Source organism: Amia ocellicauda, chromosome 14, assembly GCF_036373705.1.
Source record: "Amia ocellicauda isolate fAmiCal2 chromosome 14, fAmiCal2.hap1, whole genome shotgun sequence".
NCBI lineage: Eukaryota > Metazoa > Chordata > Actinopteri > Amiiformes > Amiidae > Amia > Amia ocellicauda.
In genome coordinates this window covers 6,445,432-6,470,737 of record NC_089863.1, presented here as the reverse complement: position 1 = coordinate 6,470,737, position 25,306 = coordinate 6,445,432, and the positions used below count along the sequence as shown (strand labels likewise).

Here is a 25,306-nt window from a genome sequence, read left to right as displayed (position 1 = left end):
CACGTGGAAAAGGGGGGTGAATACTTTTGAGAGCCACTGTACATCTCTGTACAATTGCACATATATTGTATTTAAGTGTGTGCATTATCCTGTTTTAATTTTGAAAGTAGAAGATTGATTCAACATTTTTTTTTCTTTTAATGGCAGAAGTTTGCTGAGAAAAATGTATGAAGAAAAACAAATCTTGAATAGAATTTCACTTGTTTAAACATTTGAAAAACTATAGTGAGGGGAAAAAAAACACAAATCCAACAGGTGGTAGAATGTTTCTGCAAATAGCATCTACTGTGTGCACTACAGTGAAGTTGTGTTTATTCGTGGATGTATACTATTTGTAATGGTAAAATTACTTTATGAAGCCAATTTAGGAATCGTTTTATTTTGCAAGTTAGTGTATACTACAACAAACACTAACAGGGTGTCTATCTGACAAAATACACATGCATTTGTAGCCTAGGGTCAGATGTTTCAGAAGAGGCAGCCGGTGGAGCACACACACAACACAGAGATGAAGGCCAGGTGGGATAGGCACAGCTCTCTGCCCCAAACAGGGAGACGACAAGATTGCATATCAAGTTAAAGACACAATGTGTCTAGGAAAGCTGAAGCAGATTACAGTACAGTGGGGGTATTGAGAGCACTACTGCACTGTACTTCTCCATATTGTACTGTACAATACTGTACTCTACTGCACAATACTGCACTCTACTGCACTGTACCTCTCCATATTGTACTGTAATCTACTGCACAATACTGTACTCTACTGCACTGCACAGCACAATACTGTACTGCATTTTTTTGTATTAGCATTAAAAATAATCCAGTTAATGTTAATGGTCAGCAAACTAATCTGATCTGCAAACAGCTGTTCTGCGAGATCCGTTTGTGTTTCTCCAGACGCACTGAAGATAACGGTGCATCTGTTTCCTCGGGAGGATCCCGGCGCTCATACAGCGCAGAGCTCACTCTTGTGCCGGTGATGGGACACAAGCTGCGGAGCAGCTCATCTGATCCTGAAAAGCGGCAGCAACCTGCTGTTCAGAGAGACTCGGCCGCGACTCCACACAGCGCCTCTGAGGCTCGTAATACAGAGAGAGTCCGCACTGCGCGACCGAGCGCTTCATCCGCGTCCGCCCAGCAGCCCGAGCAGCATGTCTCTGTCCCAGCGCTTCACACAGCGCCTGTCCTCGGCTCTCAAACATCATTAGCGGACAACTGGCAAACTACTGTAGATTAGTTAACTACTAATCATTATCATCATCTGGATGGCAACTGCAGTAGGCAAGTTATCAAAGTGACAAAACCAGTCATATCACCAACATTTTCAAAAATGTGATGATTACTTCTCCTGATTGACTATTATATATAAAGCAATAATCTAGCTCAAAGTTATGACATTTTAAAGTCACTACTTGGAATATACAAAATGGTTGTTAAAGTTCCGGTGACATTCTCCTCATAAACTTGTATCCATCATATGTACATGACATGTATCACTCATATCCCTGACACGCGTGTTTGACCTCACTGTGCTCAGTCACAGATGAAATCTCTCTCTCTCTCTCTCTCTCTCTCTCTCTCTCTCTCTCTCTCTCTCTCAGTTTATTGCACTAGAGACGAGCTGCTGTTTCCCCGCAGCCATGCAGAGTTTTCCAAACTGGGGTCCACGGACAACTAGGGGTCCGTGAGGGAGTGCTAGGGGGTCCGCGGCAAAATCCCCCCCACAATTTGTAAAATGTGGTCTGGCACACTCCGGCGAAAAAACCGTCAACCCCCAGGTCATAAAAGAACAAAACCAAAAGATACACACAACAACCAAAAACAACAATAACTCAATCACCACTACAACCAAACAACTTCAAAAAGAAACCACATACCATAATAATCCAATCACACCGTGCATAAATCTCAAGTAAGTATAAAATTAACTTAATCTAGTGGTCAGAGACACCAAGCACTAAACTTCTCAAGTAACCCGTTAAAGGGTATACATAAGTATACAGGTTTCAAGAGCAGGATTTCACTAACTCCGCAAAGAGATCACAAAATACAATCTTAAAATAAATAAAACACTAAACGCCTGGATTCCTCAATCGATCAGGAAATATTGCACACACCCGTCCAAGCCGCAGGTGAAATACCGACTGGAAAACTTGGGAAAGCGCTGCAACAGGGACTGCCTCATTTAGCTACGAGCTGCAATCTCTACCACTAAAACCACTGCACGTTTTATAAGGCAGGCAATCAGGACCTAATTGACTCAATCGTCCACAAACCGGTGCAACCACTTATGCCCCTGGACTACCCCGTCTCATCTGCTACATTTGCATAATCAACTTTACTTTATTACTAAAGCATTTATTTGGTCTTGATGTACTGTTTCTGTTTTAACTGTGTCACCCTAAACAATAATCACCACTCCTACCTTTCTGAACCTCACTGGTGCTGCTACTGCTGATACTACAGTCTCAGGGTTAAAAATAAATAAATTGAATATGCTCTAATATATGTTATAATTTAATAAGTAGTTGTCATTCATTTAAGTAACAATTACTGAATGCACACTTTGTGTCACTAAAACCCACTGTAGTCTGTTAAGGATGTGAATAATTCTGGAGGCAACTGTTGGCCTAGTTAGTATCACTAGATGTAGGTGCCCCCCGTGCCCCAATGTCATGACGCCACTGACTCCTGTGATTCCTGTGTTAGTTGTGTTTTCAGGTCTTTGCTGGGAGCAGCTCTGCAAGATCTGCTACAGAACAGTTAGTAAATGAGTTGCTTTCTATAAGACGTGAGGAAATAGAGGCTCCACTGTATTGCTGGAAACTCAATTCCACCAAAGATCCTATCCTTGCTGTTTTTCTTTGAATTCTGTACATCTGTGTTTATTTGCAGTGCTACACTCAACCGTCTCACCCACGAGCTCATTCACATGCTTGTACATCTGGCAAATATTGTTTACAAGTCTTGTTCTAAGTTCAGGTAAAGAAAAAACTCATAAGTGTGATGTAGTAGATAGTGAGCTGCTGCAACTAGTCTTTTTCTGTGAGAAATTGAAATGTGCCTCTTGTGCTGCAAGACAGTCTTGTTGTTTTGTTAAAAACTGTATCATTGTTTTCATTCCTTCCAAGAGCACTTCTAGGACTCCCCCTGTATATGAACATCTGACCCAGTCATAAGAGATGTGCTTTGAGAAAAGTAAGTTTTGAAAGAACTTGATGTTTTCCTTAAACTCATCCCTGCAGTAGAGCAGATGACAGATAGGGTTTCAGAAGTGAAAAAGTTCTGTCACAAAAAATTATCTAATTGGTATTTTTGGTTTCTTGTGAATTTAAACTCAACATACAGCTCTGGAAAAAATTAAGACACCACTCCAAGTTCAGAAATCAACGTTAAGTGGTCTCTAAATTTTTTTCCACAGCTGTATGTATTCATCACACTTCAATAATATATATTTTGTTATAGCTTGATTGATCAGTGTGATACACTAAGTAATGTATAACTAGGGCTGGACAATATGACCTAAAATCTAAATCTCAATTAATTGAACATTTTACCTCGATTATGATTAAGAAACACTAGCATGTTTACCTTTTCAGGTTTCAGGCAGGATCTGAGGCATGTAACAATGTTTCCTCCTGAACTGAAAACCCGCTCTGATGGGGAGCTAGTGGCTGGTATACAGAGATACTTTTTTGCCACCTTACTTAGAGTGGGAAAGTGTACATGATGCTTTCTCCACCATTCCAGCATGGGGGGACACCAAGTAGCTGCTCAGCTCTGCTTCTAGTGTTTGCTGAAGTTACAAAGTGGGTACAGTTGAAGGAGTTGACTCACTTTCTTTGAAAAACTTCTTAAACTACTTAAATAATATCAGATAAATAACAATTCTAGAGCATTTTTTCATGTCTACTCTAATGATGACTCAATGTAGTGTTTTGTTACATTGTAATGTGAAGTTTACATTGTAACATTGTAATATGAAGCACATTGTAACATTAAGAAAGGCGCTATATGAACAGTTTTTTATTGTTGTCACAGTATTTATTTAGTGTGCTGAAGTAAAATATTATTTATATAGCACCTTTTTAAACTCATGTAACAAAGTGCTCAACAAGAACATCAGCACAGAAAAGAAAATGAGAATAAAAAACAAGTCATATAAAAACATATAGACATTATCATTTATGACATATACAAACAAAGAATATAGCAGCCAGTCACCACCCAGATATGCCCAATTAGATTATTGATATTATAGCACTGTGTCTGTTAAGTTGATGTGCATTTACCAAATGTGCTGATGTGCAGTTCCAAAACACTGCTGTCATGTCCATCCATTGAGCTTTGCAGCTTTGACAACTTTAGCGCTGTAATGGCCACGAGGCTCTCTTCTGTGAGTTCCCACGCTGAAAGCATGTCTTTCAGGCCCTATGCAATCATCTCTGACGTGTGATCGACTGGAAAATAGGCATCAAGGCATCTGTTGTGCAGCGTCAATGTAGTGCAAAGTAAGGCTCAAGTATGGGTCCATCGTCCTACTTGACCAGAGATCAGATGTGGCTGCAAAGTGCTGAACAGACTTCAGTTCAGCAGCTACCTTTTTACGACATGTTTTGTACATGTTGGGCAGCGCAGTTTGGGAAAAATATGGTCGCGATGGCACAGTGTATCTTATGTCAAGATTTTTAACGAGGCGTTTAAACCTATTGCGCTCCACTGTAGCTATGGGAGCCATATCCATTGCAATGTAGTAACAAATGGCGTCAGTTAATTCTTTTGGTCTTCTTGAATCCTTTTCATATTGTGTAGCATTTGTAAATGCTTGTGTTATCGACACCTGCTTGTGGAGGCTCTTGTTGCTGTGCGCTTGTCAGTCTCTCTCTTTTTTTGAGCCATGCACTGTTCATAGTCGGTAACGTGATTGTGCTCCAAGTGTTGAAACAGATTAGTGGTATTACCTTTGGTCGTTGAAAAGGTTTTTCTGCAGTGTTTACATTTAACTTCATTTTGTTCGGTGTCTTCATACTGAAGCCAACATGTGTCCAATCGATGGACAATGCATTTGTCTTTGGTACAAGCTGCTCCTGTTGCTCAGTTGACTCAGTGTTTGAGTTCGCCTCCATGTTGCTTCCATGCGATGATCCCACATTTTTTGTATGATCTGACAATGAATACTTGTGAATGGAAGACATACAAGATACAAGACATACACCTTCTGGTCCCTGACTTCTGCAGTGTAGCAACCCCCCCCCAAAACAGCAGCACACCTCTTGCTTCCTACACTCCCCTCCCCTAATGTGAGGCTGAAACATCTTTTTATAGCAGGTGGCTGGGGTTGATTGATCAATTAGTGTCAATCGACCCCAAGCACCTGCAGTCCATGAGCAGGCAGGGAGGGAATGTTAACCCCCTCCTTGCCACAGTACTATATCTGTTAAGTATGATTGATTAAGAGCTCTATTGGGGTTTTATTTATGTTGTAGGACAATAAGAAGTATTCAGTCGTGGGGGGGGGGGTGGTGACAGAGGCAACACAGAGAATACAAATTTGACATGCGACAACACATTCATTTTAATTACAGATGTTCTACCATGAAGAGTGATCTGTAGTGGTAACCATCTGTTCAGGTCTAACTGCAGTTTAGATAACATACTATCAAAGTTTTGTTTCCTGATTAGTGACAAGGTTTTGTACATTTTAACGCCCAGGTAAGTAAGACTATCTGCACATGTATAGTGTGGGGGAAAAAGTATTTGATCCCCTGCTGATTTTGTACGTTTGCTCACTGACAAAGGAATGATCAGTCTATAATTTTAATGGTAGGTGTATTTTAACAGTGAGAGACAGAATAACAACAACAAAATCTATAAAAATGCATTTCAAAGAAGTTGACTGATGAATAAAGTTGAGAGTAGAATGATTTGAAAATTTGGTTAACTTTGGTTAACCACCCTTTTTGTTTTGTCTTTGATTGCATCTATAGAAGCAATTTGTTCAGCCTGTTTTAAAATGTATGTGGACTGTCGGTAGTGCAACATGTTGCAAGATCCTAATATAATGTCAATTCTGCTATGTTTTAAGTCTACCTGAAAAAGTATAATCTCTGTCAGAGGGGTGCTGAACTTGCCAGGGGTCGCAAACACATAAATCAGAGGTAAACTCCTTAACAAATTGGGTAAGTTTGGGATATTGTGTGGGTGAAGAGTATGATGCATCTAACACTGGATCAAATAGCTGATTGAAATCCCCTGCCAATATAATAGGGATATTTGTCAGAGGCGTGTCCCGCCATGGTTAACTAAATCAAAAGAGACAGTAAGTGACTGGGATTAATTTTCTTAATTAAATACGTACTGTATCTGTTATGTATGATTTATTAATAGCTTTTTTGGGGATTTATTTATGTAATTTTCAAGTGAATGTGCAATATGTCGGTGACTTATTGTACGTGATGAATTACCGGGATGCCCCTATTCTAATCTGCTCTCCTGTCTTGTCCTCCCTCAGGAGCTGTAGAGGCCAGTGCTCTCCCTGACTCTGAGCAGCAGCCCTGTGAGCAGGAGTGGGGCTCCAGTCTGAGGCAGGACACAGAGCCCACAGCTACTGAAGACAACAAGAGTCTGTCTGAGCAGCACGGGAGCAGACACGGTGAAATGGAGCTCAGTGGACTGGAGTCTGGCCACATGGTTGAGACACAGACTGTGGGTTCAACACAGGGACTCAGTGCACTGGGATCTGAGTGTGGACACAGTGCAGCTGGTGTTGAGCCAGACTCTACCAGTACACAGTGTGAGCCCAGTGTTGCGTCTGTTCACATTAAGACAGAGGACAGTGAGCTGGAGTGGGAAATGCATGCAGATTTGAAAGATGAACTCTGTAATCTTAGAATAGAGATTATTACAGGAGGCCTCTGTAAACTGGAGCCACAGCTTCTGGTAGATGGACTGTGTGACACTGACTTGAGGACGGAGCTCAGTGGAGGCAGTGACAGTGCAGTGAGGGGTGAGAGCCCATCTTCACACTGCAGACAGCTGCACCCTGTGTGGGAAGAGCTTAAATTGTGCAAGAAGTCTGACAATTCACCAGCGCATTCACACAGGAGAGGAACCGCACAGCTGCACCCAGTGTGGGAAGAGCTTCAGTTATGCAGCAAGCCTTAAATATCACCAGTGCATTCACACAGGAGAGAAACTGCACAGCAGCTCCCAGAGTGGGATGAGTTTCAATTAAGCAAGCAACCTTAAATCTCAGCAGTATATTCATAATACAGAGAATCTGTACTGGATTGGATTGTAAATTAAAATTACACAAACAGTTATGTTAATAGTTCCTTGTATGCTCTGTGTATCATTGTATTGTAGCAGTCAGCCAGCTCATATTCTCTTTTCTTCAGAGTCAACAGAAAAATACAATTCTGAATCAGCGTGGTGGGGGTGTAATTCATGGACGACTACATCTCCATTTGACACCCCAGAAAAGGCAGTCCAAATCAAACCACAAAGTAGTCTCTACCACAGTAATTTTAATTAGCTCTGATTGTAAGCATTCTTAAGAACTTCCAGAAGACAGCTGCTGACTTTGACACACCTGCGACTGCTAGAAAGTACTACCATGAAACAGTTGTTTTTTTGGTGATATGTTAGTCAGTTTTTAATGTGCAGATTATAAGAAATACATTCATTTTGATCAGAAACACTGGTCAGCTGTCCATTCTGTCTACTGAGTGACAGGAGTGTGAAGCAGCTGATCAGAGCAGATCTTTGTCAGACACAGAAGTTAGACATCAGTGTTTGTCTGGAAATTCACACAGTTCTGTGTCTGACTCCATTCTCCAGCAGTGAACGGCACTAATCTGTACCACACATTAAGTACACTACTTCAGTGCAATACTGATGCAGTTATTGTTACTTTATTATTATTATTATTATTATTATTATTAGCAGACCCTTCCAGAATTCTTACTCAGGATGACTTAGTTTATAGATTTTCCAATGTATTGTGTTCTGATGTTTTTTTGAATGATTATTAACTGTTAGTTTCAGTTTCTAACAGTGCTATTAAAATGTGACTGATAACTCTTATAGTGTTTATATTTGAGTCATATTTGTATTCTAATCTGAATTGGTACTGAATTTGTAGATTTCACATCTATGGCATTAATCACTTATTTTTCTAAAATCTATAGTAAAAATGTACCTTTACTTTGCTGCAGTTCTTTCTGTTGGGTGTGAGATAAAGCTCTTGTAAGACGATGCAAGAAGCTGAAATGAACTCTGAGAGTTGTATTTTCTCAACTCACATACAGCTACTTTAGACTTGCAATTGGTGTGTAACTTAAAAAACTCCCAGAGTTTATTTAGGTTTTGCAACGTCCTCAAGGACCAAAGGAAAGGATCCAAGTGCAGGCTTGGAGTTGAAGCAGATAATCCGATAAGGGCAACCGATAGAGAGTAAACAGGGACAGTCCAGGTCAATCAATCAAGCGAACAGGCTAGTGGGGAGATCCAAAAAGGGGTAAACGAGAGAAGGAAGCAAGAAGTCACTATACACAATAAGGCAATCAAGAAACAATGCTCAGAATTGATCCAGGAGAGAATGCAAGACTTCACAATTATGCTGGGAAACAGAGGGGTTTAAATACTATGTAGGGGAGAGGGTTTGAACTAGGTGAAGGAGTAATTAGCCAATGGTAAAAGAGGAAGACAGAACAGGTGCACCTGGAAGGAAAGAATGTGGAGAAACTGGTTGTGCTGGATAGAGAATAGGAGAAGCACTAGATTAGTACTCGGGAGAGGGAGACCTCTGGTGGTGAACTAAGGTAGGAGCAGGGAGACCGTGACAGGTTTACAATTCTTGCCTTACTAAGCAAGGTGGTTAGTTCGTATATATCTAATTGATAAGTTTTGATAATTAAACATTCCATCAGGTCTCCTGATTTACATAGAGAAATATACACTTTTACATGACACATTTATATAAAATTGAAGAATCTGATCTGAAGAAACGACGTTTTTGCAGTTGAGAATAATATTTAAGGGTCAAGACAGGATAGATGTAGCTTTAAGAGACTTTAATGAAATGCATCTGCTTATTATTTACTTTATATGTGTGTAATAATCTAAGTTTTGTTTAAATTGAAGGAATGGTTAATTGGTTTGCAGTCAATTTGATACTTCAACAATAATCAAATGGTGTACTAATGTACTTACAATATTGCCCCAGAATAGATTTATTATCGTTTTCTTTATACAGTATATATTTTATTATTATTATTTTTTTCTTGATATTAATTATATTCTTCTTACCATTATTATCAATGTTGGTATGCATGGAGCCATTACCAGAATCCCTGTAACAGGTACAATTATTGTGCTGGTTCGTGTCGCACACAGTTTCATATAAGGGCGTGACGTCACACTTAGCCAGATTCTTGAGTTCTGCCCTCTGTCATAGTGTTTGAAGTTTGAGTGCAATCCCTGCAGCAGGTTTGGTTATTTTAATAGCCTCAAAACTAAAGTTTCAATTTTTGCCATTGCTGGGGAGGAAGAGGAAAAACAAATCTTACAATAACAGAGTTGGCCAGGATAACTTTCAGGATAACTTAAGAGAACTCTGGCTTTTTCTGTTGTTCTGCAAGCGTAAAGTCCTGCTGAGTACATTTCTTTGAAAGAGCTTCAGAGTTCAATGGCTGAGATGGGAGAAAATGTGCATCAGTCAATAATATCCAGAGCACTTCACAAAACAAGCCTGTATAATAGGGGGCAAGACAGAAGCAAACAAAACCCCATTAAAGCCAGTAGATAAAACAAACAATGTCTCAAGAATCAGATGGACAGTTTTATCAGCAGTGCAACTCAAACTGGCATCTCCATGTTAACACTTATAACAATTTTTAAAAATAACCTGTTTCAGGATGCTAAAGACTGGGATGAAAATGTACCTTTCAGCTGGACAGTTTTCCAAATCCCAAAGCTCCACTGGAGTGGCTTCAGAATATGAAAGTGAATGTCAAAGTCCTGCTTTGAATCCTATTGAAAATCAGTGGAAAGACTTAAAAACTGCTGTCCATAAGCAATCCCCAGGCAACTTGAAAGAGCTTGAGCAAATCTACCAAGAAGCAAACATTGCACCAAGTCGGTGTGTAAGGTTGGTAGAGACTAACCCCAAAGACTTCCAGTGGTATAAGAATTACTAGAATTGATCAGCATGTATATTGAACTTTTTGGCTCATACAGGGTCTGTGTGCATCTGATTTTTTGAATGTGTCTTGAGAAGTCTGTAGCAGACAGAGACACTCAGTTCTCAAAACACATGATCTCCCTTGCCTTGACACTTTATGTTGAGGAGGTAGACATGGATATATTGATAAAAAAAACCTTGCTGTTGTTTTTGAGAGTTTTCCACAAGGATACAGAAGTGGTGAGGTAGAAATATACCACAGGGTTTGGCATATCTATTCATTAGCTATATTGTGGGTTATTCAGTAGACAATATAATCAGTATTTAATTAATATTCATTGGTTATTCCAAATTATCCAATTTGTAAAGAATAAAACTTTACAATTCCACCCTGGTAATATTCCACAGTTTGGGACAAGTCCAGGCTCCCTAAATGCTCTTGAGGGGTGCGCTGATTCACAGAAAGTGGACACAGTTGGCTGATGGCAGGGGTCTCTGGTATAAATAGTATCACAGAAGGTTGGTGATAGGGGTCGAGTGAGGGGAGCCCAGGAGGGAGTCTGGGGACACTCCAGCTCTGACGTTGACGTGTTCAGGTGAGAGGGGGGGTTAGAGAGGAGGGGCGTGGCGTATTGGGAGACCAGTTTTTATCTGGAAACTGTATAATCTGTGTGTCCTCTATTAACCCCCCTCTCAGTTTAGTGTCAGGCAGTCAGGGTGTCTGTTCTGTATTAACCCCTCTCTCTCTGTGTTAGCTCTGTCCAGTGAGCTGCAGGCCAAGCTGCGCAAGACGTTGGTCTCAGACCCCTCCCTGTCTGTGCCAACACTCATTAGAGTGTGCTGGAGACGTTTGCCCCCGGGATGGCAGCTCCCACCTCAGTGACCCCGAGACCCGGCAGCCTGGGGAACGAGATCTTCTCTCTGCCCACCATCGTTCCCGACTACTCGCCCACACAGGCTCTCTCACACATCAGGCTGCGGTGCTGTACTGCGATATTGCACCGCCCTCTCTCTCTATGCTCTGCCTCAGGGGTGGACTGGGACCAAAATTCAGCCCTGGCATTTAAGCCTCACCAGCCCCCTATACCCAAACCATACACAACCATCAGTTACCCCCCTTTCAATTTCATTGTAATTATAGTTTTTTGTTTTAATAATAAAGGTTTTTAAATAAAGGTTAAAATCCAGGTCTGATAAATTTAATAGAAATGATTGTCTGAATTGTTCTCTGATGAATGCTTTGTTTTGATTTTGTGGATTACATTAGTGAAGGAGTTGTGTGTTACCCATTGTGGGAGATTAAATCTACTGCCTGTGTAACACCTGGACACGGAGGCCAAGGCGGAACCTGGGAAATACATAAGAACATAAGAACATCAGAACATTTACAAACAAGAGGAGGCCATTTGACCCATCATGCTCGTTTGGTGTCCATTAATATCTAAGTGATCCAAGGATCCTATCCAGTCTATTTCTGAATGTTCCCAAATTGTCACTTCAACCGCATCACTGGGGAGTTTGTTCGACTCTCTGTGTGAAGAAGTGTCTCTTGTTTTCCGTCTTGAATGCCTTGAAGCCCAATTTCCATTCGTGTCCCCGGGTGCGTGTGTCCCTGCTGATCTGGAAAAGCTCCTCTGGTTTGATGTGGTCGATGCCTTTCATGATTTTGAAGACTTGGATCAAGTCCCCACGTAGTCTCCTCTGTTCTAGGGTGAAAAGGTTCAGGTCCTCAGTCTCTCAGTAGGACATTCCCTTCAGACCTGGAATAAGTCTGGTTGCTCTCCTCTGAACTGCCTCTAGAGCAGCGATATCTTTCTTGAAGTGTGGAGCCCAGAACTGTCCACAGTATCCAGATGAGCTCTAACTAGTGCATTGTACAGTCTGAACATCACTGCCCTTGTTCTCAATTCTACACTTTTGACAATATACCCTAACATCCTGTTTGCCTGTTTTATTGCTTCCCCACACTGTTTGGATGGAGAAAGTGAGGAGTCCATGTAGACTCCTAGGTCTTTCTCATGCGTTACTTCATCTAGTTCTTCCTCCCATAGTGTAATTATAGTGGACATTTTTGTTACCTGCATGTAATACCTTGCACTTGTCCACATTGAATTTCATCTGCCAGGTGTCGGCCCACAACTGAATATGATCTAAGTCCCTTTGAATAACCTGTGCTGCAGAGATTGAATTATTATTGTTATTATTTATTTCTTGGCAGACACATACAAAATATAAGTGCAATACAAAGTGCAAAAATACAGTTCAGTACAAGCCATAAAACATTACAAATTCGAGTTTACATAATACAGTGCAATTCAAAGCATAATACATTTTACAAATTCCAATTTACAAAAGTGAATACAGTGAGGGAAAAAAGTATTTGATCCCCTGCTGATTTTGTACGTTTGCCCACTGACAAAGAAATTATCAGTCTATAATTTTAATGGTAGGTGTATTTTAACAGTGAGAGACAGAATAACAACAACAAAATCCAGAAAAACGCATTTCAAAAAAGTTATAAATTGATTTGCATGTTAATGAGGGAAATAAGTATTTGACCCCTTCGACTTAGTACTTCGTGGTAAAACCCTTGTTGACAATCACAGAGGTCAGACGTTTCTTGTAGTTGGCCACCAGGTTTGCACACATCTCAGGAGGGATTTTGTCCCACTCCTCTTTGCAGATCCTCTCCAAGTCATTAAGGTTTCGAGGCTGACGCTTGGCAACTCGAACCTTCAGCTCCCTCCACAGATTTTCTATGGGATTAAGGTCTGGAGACTGGCTAGGCCACTCCAGGACCTTAATGTGCTTCTTCTTGAGCCACTCCTTTGTTGCCTTGGCTGTGTGTTTTGGGTCATTGTCATGCTGGAATACCCATCCACGACCCATTTTCAATGCCCTGGCTGAGGGAAGGAGGTTCTCACCCAAGATTTGACGGTACATGACCCCGTCCATCGTCCCTTTGATGTGGTGCAGTTGTCCTGTCCCCTTAGCAGAAAAACACCCCCAAAGCATAATGTTTCCACCTCCGTGTTTGACGGTGGGGATGGTGTTCTTGGGGTCATTCCTCCTCCTCCAAACACGGCGAGTTGAGTTGATGCCAAAGAGCTCGATTTTGGTCTCATCTGTCCACAACACTTTCACCCAGTTCTCCTCTGAATCATTCAGATGTTCATTGGCAAACTTCAGACGGGCCTGTACATGTGCTTTCTTGAGCAGGGGGACCTTGCGGGCGCTGCAGGATTTCAGTCCTTCACGGCGTAGTGTGTTACCAATTGTTTTCTTGGTGACTATGGTCCCAGCTGCCTTGAGATCATTAACAAGATCCTCCCGTGTAGTTCTGGGCTGATTCCTCACCGTTCTCATGATCATTGAAACTCCACGAGGTGAGATCTCGAATGGAGCCCCAGACCGAGGGAGACTGACAGTTATTTTGTGTTTCTTCCATTTGCGAATAATCGCACCAACTGTTGTCACCTTCTCACCAAGCTGCTTGGCGATGGTCTTGTAGCCCATTCCAGCCTTGTGTAGGTCTACAATCTTGTCCCTGACATCCTTGGACAGCTCTTTGGTCTTGGCCATGGTGGAGAGTTTGGAATCTGATTGATTCATTGCTTCTGTGGACAGGTGTCTTTTATACAGGTAACAAGCTGAGATTTTCTCCCTTTAAGAGAGTGCTCCTAATCTCAGCTCGTTACCTGTATAAAAGACACCTGGGAGCCAGAAATCTTGCTGATTGATAGGGGATCAAATACTTATTTCCTTCATTAACATGCAAATCAATTTATAACTTTTTTGAAATGCGTTTTTCTGGATTTTTTTGTTGTTATTCTGTCTCTCACTGTTAAAATACACCTACCATTAAAATTATAGACTGATCATTTCTTTGTCAGTGGGCAAACGTACAAAATCAGCAGGGGATCAAATACTTTTTTCCCTCACTGTACAATAAATGAGGTCTTGCATTTTGGACTGTAAAAGCTAAGTGTGTGACGAGTGAAAGCAATTATACATATTGTAGCACATACTCCGCAGAACAAGTTCAAAGCAAAAAACATTGACTTAGGAACCAAAAAACTAATTTATTGCCATGTCTGCTCAACTAGCTCTTTCAAGAACATGTAGAACTGTACACTGAGAGAGACACGGGCTGGGGGAATATACCAGGCTCCTTCTGACAAATCCAGGGTGAGAGAGACACACACACACACACACACACACACACACACACACACACACTGCACACTGCACACTGCACACTGCACACCAGAGGGGACTCAGAGGGGACTCACAGGACAACTCAGACAAGTAATAGCATCCACACAATCATTTACAAGTCGGCGAACCCCCAAGTCCAACCCATACCACTAGGGTCTGTTTCCCTTTGAAGGGCTGCTCCCAGCATGCCTCTGTCCGCTTATGCTAATGCCAGAGCAGCTCCCCTTCTCAGCAAAGTGCCATTTGGCAGGGAGAAGGCACTACAATATATAAGATTTACTTAAGGAAGTTTGTAGACAAACAGTGTGATTAAGCAGCTACACACATTAAATCTTGTCACTGTAATACAACATTCAACCCTTTTAAAATGTCTGCTAATTAGTTCACTAATTTTGAATCATTTATGAGAAAAAATGCAATTTTCTTAATTCATGGAACCTTAATATAAATGGTTCCAGATTTGGTCTGCTATTGTCTTTGGATAACTATTGTAAGTTATTTTTAAATAATAAAGCAAAACAAATTAAACTTGACCGGTAGTTTATACCATACACTGAACCGATATATAGGCCTACTACACACTGCAATACTGTGCTGCTCACTAGCTCATCCACTGAGACACTCACTCTCTCTGCGCACATCCGATGCCACACATGCGCACTGAGCGTTTACTCGCACACCTGGCTCGGACGTATTACGTGAGTTGTGCGTAAAGCGTGACAGGAAAATGGCTTCTGGAAATCAGCGAGTTGAGCTGCCATTGGAAAAAAAAAAAATATATATATATATATATATATATATATATATATGGAAATGGATATATGGCTGTTATGGATAATGACAGCCTCACCCACATCAGCCCGAGCGGCACTGTCTTTGCTGCTACAATATCGGATTCATACTTTTCTCACCAACACGTTAGTGTAAGAACTGCAGTAATACTGTATACCTACATTACAGCGCACTTCTGTATTATACTGTTTATGCTTTATATTGTTTAAATAGTTTTGACTTTATCTGACATGTCTAGGGTTAATTGCAGGCTAAACAGCGAGTTAATAGTGCAGTGATTCTGTGTGTATCGAACACATAAAGTCCTTGTGCAGCTTTAAAATCTCTAACTTTGGATGAATATAAGACACAAGGAATATGAGCTACTTATTATCGAAAATCATATCTATTTTGACTCAAACACATCTTTGCTTCACAACCACACATCATATGGGACACATCCGGGGACAGATCACGTCAGCCGACATTACGCAAACAAAAGATGTGGTTTCTGGTGCTTGTCATCCAAATCATCTATTTCAGTGGAGAATTGAAACAGGGGAGGATGTGCAACTTGCGATTTATGCACCTGCTATAAATGTGCGTCTTCATTGGAAATAAGCTGTTTCCAACGCTGATGTATCAGTTTCTATGAATGCAAGTCTCCTGTCGTGATGCCCAAATTCATCAGTCACATCTCCATACATTAGTGTGAGTCCTTATGTATGTACAGGTGAGCCCATAAAGTGTTTTTTCTGTCACATGTTTTGAACAGTTTTAACACACTGAAGGACTTCTACCCTGTTGCTGTCATGACTGGTATGGTGACTGGATGGCCAGCTTGGCTTGACCCAGGAGGAAGTTTTCCAGCTGCACTGTGTGCGTCTTATTCTTACAGTGCTTTACCCTGAAAATAAAATCAGTGTCAGAGAGCAGGACACCCAGCAACCAGCTTCCTAAGAACAACAAACAGAGGACATGTTGAAAAGCAGAGAAACACCCCTGGCTCCCTTTGCTCCTGTTGGAGCAGAGCATGCAGTGGACCATCAAGGAATATGAGTAGGTGGCCTGTGTGATATGGGCCAAGGATGGCATGTTGCTGGAGGACCCATGGTGGCTGACAGCTGCACAGAGAGTGATGCTGCAAAACACAGGGGAGCTCACCGAAACACATTCAATAATTAGGAAATCGACCTGTTAATTAATGTATTATTACTGTGAAAATGCATTTAAATAGCTCTGAATACTTGTTTGATTTTATTTTATTATGGAGTCTCTGTGGAGTCTGCGGGCCTTTCATCCATGCCAAAGTTCTGATTGCTGATTGGAAATGTAAGTTTAATAGTGTTTGCACCTGGAGGACAGTGTGTTAATAGTGTTGAGTTTTAGTGATCGGAGTTTGGTATATTGAATGGCGGTGCTTTCTACATGAACACATGAGGTCCTTGGATCACTTAGTTATTAATGGACTCCAAACGAGCACGATGGGTGGAATGGCCTCCTCTCGTTTGTAAACTTTCTTCTGTTCTTAGGTGTCACTGATGAAGGTTGTGCTTTATGTAGAGAACTGTGTGTTGGGGGTTAGAAAAAACAGTTTCATGAATCTGAAATTTGTGTGAAAACCAGTGTGCTTATACTTTTGTTGAAATAGTCTTTCTTTTGGAACCTAAACTAATGGTTTGGGATATTGTGTCCACCAAACCAATTTCAATGATTGTGAATAACTATAATCGGGATCATGATGCAGGGAGAAGTCACACACATTTGTTATTGTTGCAAATGCCATGCCAAGGCAACTTGATGAAACAGCAGCAGACATCTGGGAAGTAATATTTATTTTATGTATTTTTTAACAATACCATACGTCTAAGTGCTGTAATATGTTTTATACATATTTTTTCAAAATGTCCTGGCTTGTACTTTTGAAAATCTGGTCACCCTGTCTTTAGACACAGTACAGTAAAACAGGAGAGGATGAAGTTATTTAGCTCAATGACGTCATAATGAAGGAAGACGCTTGTGTGCGGTAACCTAGCAACCCGGGCCGCCGAGGCTGCAGATCTGATTCTGCGCACAGAACAGACCGACCGACGAGCTGCAAACATGTCGCGCTGGATTGCAATGACTGATGCCGACTGCCAGAGGCACTGCCGAGCCGAATGTGAGTCTTTACAGAGATTTTGAATACTAAGAAAGACAGTAAAAGTATTTTGAAACACAAGCGCATTTGCTTACAAAACAACTGTTATCATTGCTAACCGTGTGGTCACATTAGCCATGTTTACTGATCATATCTCACGCACATATGCACATACATATGCATATTTTATATGTACATATATCCATATGGATCAATGATTAATCCATCATTTAACATTTGTGGTAAAATCCTTGAATTCTGTTTGTATTTTCATTTCAGTTGGTAAAGTATTCCACAGATGTGTGCCTTCATAGAGAAAGATGATTGACCAAAATTTTTATGTTGTGCCACTCTGCAATTGCCCTTCACCAAGATTCGTGTGGCAACTCCATCACTACTCAGTTTTAAAACAAGTTGGCACAATATATGTTTACTAAATACTAATGTTTAATATAATAATGCCAAAGGTTAAATTGTTGCCTGGGATCCTTGGATCCATACTGTAATGAAATAAGATAAATTGTATTGCACTTATGTTGTAAGTTGCCTTGTAAGGGTGTCTGCCAAGAAAGAAAAAAAAAAAAAAAAAAAAATAATAATAATAATAATAATAATAATAATAATAAATGTGAGAATACCATGGCAAGCATAAACAACTGAGCTGCATTAAGAGGGATATAATATATTAACATTCGGAAACAATTTAAATTTGCCTTCATGGTTTTGCCAAGTGTCTTAACATGTTTATCAAATTTCAATTGAGAATCCAATGTGATACCTAAAAAATAAAAATCATTAAGCTCCTTTATCTCATCTGTCTCAATCTTAACTATAAAATAAGCATAACTGACAAATATCCTTATTTGATTATGGTAGAGAAACATTTCATTGATTGCATTGGATTTCTTTATTAAGCTAAGTTAATCAATATTCTCTAGTTTGATTTAAATAATTGCATTTCATTCTTAGGAATACCTGCATTCCCCAGTTCATGTTCATTATAGAATAAATTGGGGAAACAGTTTTCATACATTTTCTAACAATCAGGATCATGTTATGGTCAGACAAACCGGTTCATAAATGATATGTTTTTGTCACTTTCTGGCTTGTTTGTGCAAATCAGATCGATCAGGGTTTTACTCTGAGGGGGCAGTTTTGCTTGAATTGGAATTTGTATTGATTTGCACTTTGGTGATGTTTGTTTAAACGGTAAATTGTCTGCCAAGAAATGAATAATATTTAGCTGATGAAGGAACTAACCTACAATATTATAATTATTAATAATTATAATAATGAGGACACTTAGAGTCTGTGTGAAGCTGGTGGCTGTGAAACATATTTAGGGATATAAGATACAATTGGTCCCAATTATCACACATGGCAGGAATGATAGAAATACAGGGCTGCAGTGTTATTCCAAGGCTGCTGTTATGTATATGGCAGATATTGAAAGCACCTTTATTTCACATTATTCTGATTCATCCTCTCTCTCCCTCCAGTGTACTTGAACAATGGCTGTCAGCGAGACCTGTTGGACGCAGGAGGCCCTATGCGCAGGGCCAGGCTGAAGGAGTACAGCAGCAACCCCCTGAGGAGATTGTGAGTGACTGTAACCTGCTGTGGCTCCACTGTGGGACTTGTGTGACCATCTCTCTCTCCTCTCATTAGGAATCACTGCGACCGTGACCGGGGAGGCAGCTGGTTCAAAGTGACGGTGAGTAGAGCAGAGCAGTGTAAGTTATTGTGTGGCTGTGTGAGTGACACTGTGTGTGGGTGACTGTGTGTGTGTGTGTTGCTGTGCGCTGACTGTGCTGCTCTCTCCGGTTCCAGATCCTCTGCAGGGAGAAGTACGACAAGTCGTTGCTGCTGACCGCCCTGCGGGGCCTGTGCACCGTGCCTTTCATCCCAGTACAGGTGAGTCCTGCTCTCTCAGCCTGTGTTTATGTCTGTGACCCAGGACAGCACAGCGAGTCACGGTGACAGAAACCGACATCTGCACCATGTGACAGAGGAGGAGGCGGCTTTAAAGCGATGAATACAGCTGTTCTCTGTGTGTGGGACTGTGTACTGACCTCTCTCCCTCCCTCCCTCCCTCTCTCCAGTATCACTACAAGGGTAATAGGGTGGTGTTCTACGTGGATGACGCCTCCACAGCCAACGCGCTGTGCAAAGTGTCCGGCAAAATCACTGCCACTGAGGGACACAAGGTGAGCAGAGCTCTCTCTGTCTGTCTCTCTGTCTGTCTCTCTGTCTGTTGGTCTCTGGGTTAATCCTAAGGGTTAATCGGCTCAGGGGTGTGACCGCTCTGTCGCTCCGCCTCCCCGCAGGTGTACATCGTCATGAACCGCAGCCCCCCGCCCCCCAGCGTGCTGCACAGACTGAAGCCGGAGGACCTGGAGCAACTGAAGGTCAGACAGACGGATGGACGTACACTAAAGCATACAGCGCAATATCACAGTAGATGCGCGACTGCTCCTGACGCAGGTCATCAAATAGCCACCATTGACCAATTGACTCTCTCTCTCTCTCTCTCTCTCTCCAGCAATGTATGAGTAAGCGTTTTGATGCTTCTCCGCAAGCTCTGGACCTCAGCAGCATTCGCACTGACCCAGGTAAGCACACGCTGTCACTGCCCACTCTCTCACTCTGACACTCTCAATCTCTCACACTGTGTTACTCTCACAGTCACCCTTCTAATCCACCCCTGTCTCTCAGACCTGGCGTCTCGGAATATCGAGGTGATTCTGAACAGGACGTGCGGCATGCAGGACGTCAATGACATCATCGAGGAGAACATCCCTGAGGTAAGCCATAGCAACCAGCCTGCACTGGGGACACGGCGGTTTGTGGGGTGGGGTGGGTGTTTCCTTTACTCGAGAAGTAGTCATCCTCAGCTTACAAGGATGGGGCATATTAATATTCCTTCTCTCTCCCCTCCCCTCAGCTCCTCTCTCTGAACCTCAGCAACAACAGACTCTACAAACTGGACGAAGTCTCTGAGCTGGTGAGAAAAGTGCCCAACCTGAAGATCCTCAACCTCTCCCACAACGAGGTAAGAGTCCCACCCGTGAGCTGCACCTGTCCACCCCCGCGCTGCCCCTGTCCACACCTGCCCACTGACTACATACTGCCCCTCTGTCCTGTCTGTCCCCGTGTCCAGCTGAAGTCAGAGAGGGTTCTGGACAAGGTGAAGGGTTTCAAGCTGGAGGAGCTGTGGCTGGAGCACAACCCCATGTGTGAAAACTTCAAAGACCAGCCATCGTACATCAGGTGTGTGAGAGAGTGTGTTGCTCTGTGGCTGTGTGTGTGTGTGTGTGTGTGTGTATATGTGTGTATATGTGTGTGTGTGTGTGTGTGTGAGAGAGTGTTGCTCTGTGGCTGTGTGTGTGTGTGTGTGTATATGTGTGTATATGTGTGTGTGTGTGTGTGTGTGTGAGAGAGTGTTGCTCTGTGGTTCTGTAGTCACACTGCTCTCCTCTGTTTCCCTGTCTGACAGCGCCATCAGAAAGAAGTTCCCCCAACTGCTCAGGCTGGTAAGATATACTTTCGCACGCACTTCTCACACACTTTCTCTGACACTCACACACATACAACCACACGCACACTAACATCTCTGTCTCTCTGTCAGGATGGTCATGTCCTCCCCAGACTGATAACATTTGAGATTGACTCCCCAACAACACTCCTGGCCTGCAAGGTGAGTGACAGCCCCCCACGATTCCATGCCCCCTATAAAGATTACAGCTGATGTCCCCGAGTGAGGATGGGTTTGCCTAACACTCTGCCCCTCTCTCTCTACAGGGCAGTACTTCTGTGGGTAGGAAGGTGAAAAGAGTGATTCAGCACTTCCTGCAGGAGTGAGTGACTAAGTCAGATATTGTTTGTGTAGCTATTTGTGTCTGTCTTTATATCAAAGTCCTCCTTGTCTGCTATTAGAGTGCAATGTGTCTGTCAGTCTGGTTTTAGTGTGTTAATATGTCTGTCTGCTATTACAGTGTGTTAATGCATCTGTTTGTCTGTGTGTCTGTCAGGTACTACAAAGTGTACGACTCGGGGAACAGATGGCTGCTCCTCGAGGCATATCAGGACGCAGCCACCTTCTCCCTCAGCTACCCCTTCTGCTCTCAGAACCCCTACAGGTACCACAAGAGTGTGTGTGCGACTCTGTATGTGTGTGTGCCTCTGTGTGTGTCTGTCAGTCAGTTCACTGTGGTCAGGGTGACAGTGCTGACCCCTCTCTCTCCTGCTCTGTGTACAGGTGCAGTCTGGAAGGTTACAAGACCAGTTCCAATGTCAAAGAACCGAAAGACCCCAGTGAGTGTGATTGTGCTGGAACACAGAAAGTGCACAGGCATTGAACACACACACACACACACACACACTCACACACACACACCACAACATCAACAACACTAATCCAGCAAAATACACTACAATAGATCTACAGTATTTACAGTAAGTGCAAGCTGTATATAGTGTGTGTGTGTGTGTGTGTGTGTGTGTGTGTATACAGTAAAATGGACACAGTCCAAATTCACAGGACTAATGTATTCAGTAGAATATGTCAGCATTCCACATAATATACACAGCATAATGGCAGGTTGCAAGTTATGTACAATACAAGCTGATCTGCTGCAGTGCAAGCCATTGATAGTGCAAATGGTGGCTATAGTACCAATGGCGTGTGCAGTGAGGTGGACTCCTGTGCGCCCCTCTAACATGTCCCTCCATCCCCTCCTGCTACAGCCTCGTGGTTCCATCTGCAGAAGCAAACACGCCAGGGCGTGGTGTCCCTGCTGAACGAGCTGCCCAAGACGCAGCACGACCCCAGCTCCTTCGTGGTGGATGTCCACACCAGCACTGTGAGTGTCCACTGACCCATGTGTGTCTGCGTGTCTCTCTCTGTCTGTCTGTCTCTCTTGCTCTCTCTGGGTGTCACAGTGTGTGTGAGAGAGGGAGTGTTTCAGTGATTGATGGATTGACTGACAGGTGTCTCTCTCTCTTCCAGAAAAAGATACTGTCCTTCACCGTCACTGGAGTGTTTAAAGAAGGTGAGTGGGGTGGGGCTGGACAGTATTCTGCTGAGCTAGACTACAGCAAATTGCACTAGACTGTACTATAGTGGACTATACCGTTTGAAGGAAGATGGGAGGACTCTACTATCCCGCAGTGTCTGGCACTGACTCTTTCTCTCTCTCTCTCCTCTCCCTCTCTCAGTGAACGAGAAGTCTGGAGACTCAGTGCGCATGTTCTCGCGCACGTTCATCACAGTCCCTGCAGCAAACTCTGGGTAAGAGCTCCACTCATCTCTTCACCTCTGCCTCTCATCCCCCTGTCCTTCACTCCAGGCCATGTATAGTGAATGATGAGCTCTCGGTCTCTCTCTCTCCATCTCTCAGGCTCTGTATTGTGAACGATGAGCTGTTTGTGCGGAATGCGAAGCCGGAGATGATCAGACGGGCGTTCGCCACGTTGGCCCCCATGCCACCCAGCAGCTCCGTGCCCAGACTGACTGCTAAGCAGCAAAAGATGCTGTCCATCTTCTCCACGCGGTCCCGCATGAACCTGGAGTGGTCACAGAAGTATGTACTGCTGGACACTGACCACAGTGGGACAGGGACCACTGACACAGCTGACCGCACTGACCACTGCACCACATTGACATTTGCAATAGTGTGTGTTAACAGCAGTGTGTCGATTATATACTATAGTGTGTGTGTTGTGTGTGCTGAGTGTTGTTCACAGTAGAGATCTTGTTGCAGGTGTCTACAGGACAATGCATGGGATTTCAACAGAGCCTCACAGATCTTCACCCAGCTCAAGGTCAGTCTCTCTTACACTCACTCTCCCTCTCCCTCTTCCTCTCATACTCTTTGTTGCTCACTCTCTCTCTTTCTCTTCAGACTCAAAGGAAGATCCCAGATGTGGCTTTCAAGTGAAGAGTGAAATGGAGAGAGAGACAGATGCAATGATATCTCTGCAGTGAAGATCCCCTTTATGAAGACCCCTTCTCTCACTCCTCATTGTTTTTATTATGGACCTTTTTTATGTCATATTTTGAACCCTTTTCCCTGCTTTGATATTCCCATGGAAGCCCCACTGCACCCCCGGCCCCTCGGTGGGTCTCTGTGCGTATGTTACCCTCGGCAGTGTGTATTGTGTTAAGTTGGCTGCACTCAACATAGCAGTGTCCCCACCCACAAAAAAAAATATATAGGACACAGGAAGGAGCAGTACACACAAAGAATAACCTGTCTCTGGGCCAGAACTGTCACAGAGAGGTACATGTAAAAGAGTGTTTCTGTCTCGATGGGGAGAGAAGGACAGTGGCAAAGTGAAAATGGCAGTGGAGGGCAGCAGGCTTTTCCACTACAATGACAAAGACAGATCAGTCTATTACAAACCTTCTATTACCAACTACGACACTAAATAATTTGTGGGTGGAGAATCATAGAGAGCTTATGCAATCAAATCAGTGGTAATAGAATAAGGAGACATAAAACATACACACAATATGTACGTCTCCTTATTCTATGACCACTGATTTGCATGAGCTCTTATTGATTCTCCACCCACAAATTATTTAGTGTTGTAGTTGGTAAGGGAAGGTTTGTAATAGACTGATCCGTCATTGTCACTGTAGTGGAAAAGCCTGCTGCCCTCCACTGCCATTTTCACTTTGCCACTGTCCTTCTCTCCCCACCGGGATGGAAACACTCTTTTACATGTGCCTCTCTGTGACAGTTCTGGCCCACAGACAGGTTATTCTTTGTGTGTACTGCTCCTTCCTGTTCCTATATATGTTTTCACATTTGAATCATGATTTGATCATATATTACTAGTTGTTTAGTGCAGCCAACAGTAAAGAGATATAATATACACTATACTGAGCAACCCCATAGGATTTTGATTTCTCTTTCATCCACTAAAGTAAAAACAGACTTTTTAGGCACAAACATATAGAGTATCCCACAATCAAAGCCAGACAACTCCCTGAAAATATTTAAAAAATATTAAAGGTCCATTTTCCCCCTACAATTGTGAAGTGGTTTCATGAATTCTCAGGACACCCCGATGGAGTAGTAACACGTTTATTACAAGAGAACAAATACAGGTTAAGTCAGAGCTCTCCCCTCACAGGAAGTGAAAATATCTAAGGATGGGATTGTGAGAAGACATTTTTTATCTTCAGATACACAATAGGTTACAGTCTTATCTATGATTAGACAGAAAATAGAGGAGCTTCTCAATGAAAACCATACTCTTGGAGCACAGCTTATTCAAAGGGTCTTAGATAAAATTCAGGTTGACACCTGGCAGATGAAACTCAATGTGGACAAGTGCAAGGTATTACATGCAGGTAACAGAAATGTCCACTATAATTACACTATGGGAGGAAGAACTAGATGAAGTAATGCATGAGAAAGACCTAGGAGTCTATGTGGACTCCTCACTTTCTCCATCCAAACAATGTGGGGAAGCAATAAAAAAGGCAAACAGGATGCTAGGGTATTTTGTCAAAAGTGTAGAATTTAAAACATGGGGACTTGATCCAAGTCTTCAAAATCATGAAAGGTATGGACCACATCAAACCAGAGGAGCTTTTCCAGATCAGCAGGGACACACGCACCCGGGGACACAAATGGAAATTGGGCTTCAAGGCATTCAAGACAGAAAACAGGAGACACTTCTTTACACAGAGAGGCGTCACAAACTGAACAAACTCCCCAGCGATGTGGTTGAAGCTGAAAATTTGTGAACATTTAAAATCAGACTGGATAGGATCCTTGGATCACTTAGTTATTAATGGACACCAAACAAGCATGATGGGTTGAATGTCCTCTCATTTGTAAATTGTATGTTCTTATGTTCTTAAATTGGGTGAATGGTGTAGGAATTACACCCATTTTTATATGTGTTCCCCCCAATTTTAGGGGCTCAAACGTATACAGGCAAACTAACATAATCATTAATTAAATTGTGAGATTCAATTC

The 25,306-nt window shown here is 42.4% G+C and overlaps 1 protein-coding gene across 1 annotated transcript; it reads left to right on the top strand.

The window, feature by feature from the left end:
• The first annotated feature begins 979 nt into the window (after positions 1 to 979).
• LOC136768088 (nuclear RNA export factor 1-like) lies at positions 980 to 23,526 on the top strand. Its single transcript, XM_066722143.1, has 22 exons — positions 980 to 1,082; positions 6,512 to 6,705; positions 11,018 to 11,168; positions 18,812 to 18,911; positions 18,981 to 19,026; positions 19,143 to 19,226; positions 19,415 to 19,519; positions 19,640 to 19,720; positions 19,855 to 19,924; positions 20,028 to 20,116; positions 20,257 to 20,364; positions 20,473 to 20,582; positions 20,809 to 20,845; positions 20,941 to 21,009; positions 21,114 to 21,169; positions 21,344 to 21,699; positions 22,059 to 22,174; positions 22,321 to 22,363; positions 22,530 to 22,602; positions 22,712 to 22,894; positions 23,075 to 23,135; positions 23,216 to 23,526. Exons 1-22 carry the CDS (start codon positions 980 to 982, stop codon positions 23,249 to 23,251), a joined length of 2,271 nt encoding a protein of 756 aa, XP_066578240.1. The 3' UTR covers positions 23,252 to 23,526.
• The last annotated feature ends 1,780 nt before the right edge of the window (positions 23,527 to 25,306 follow it).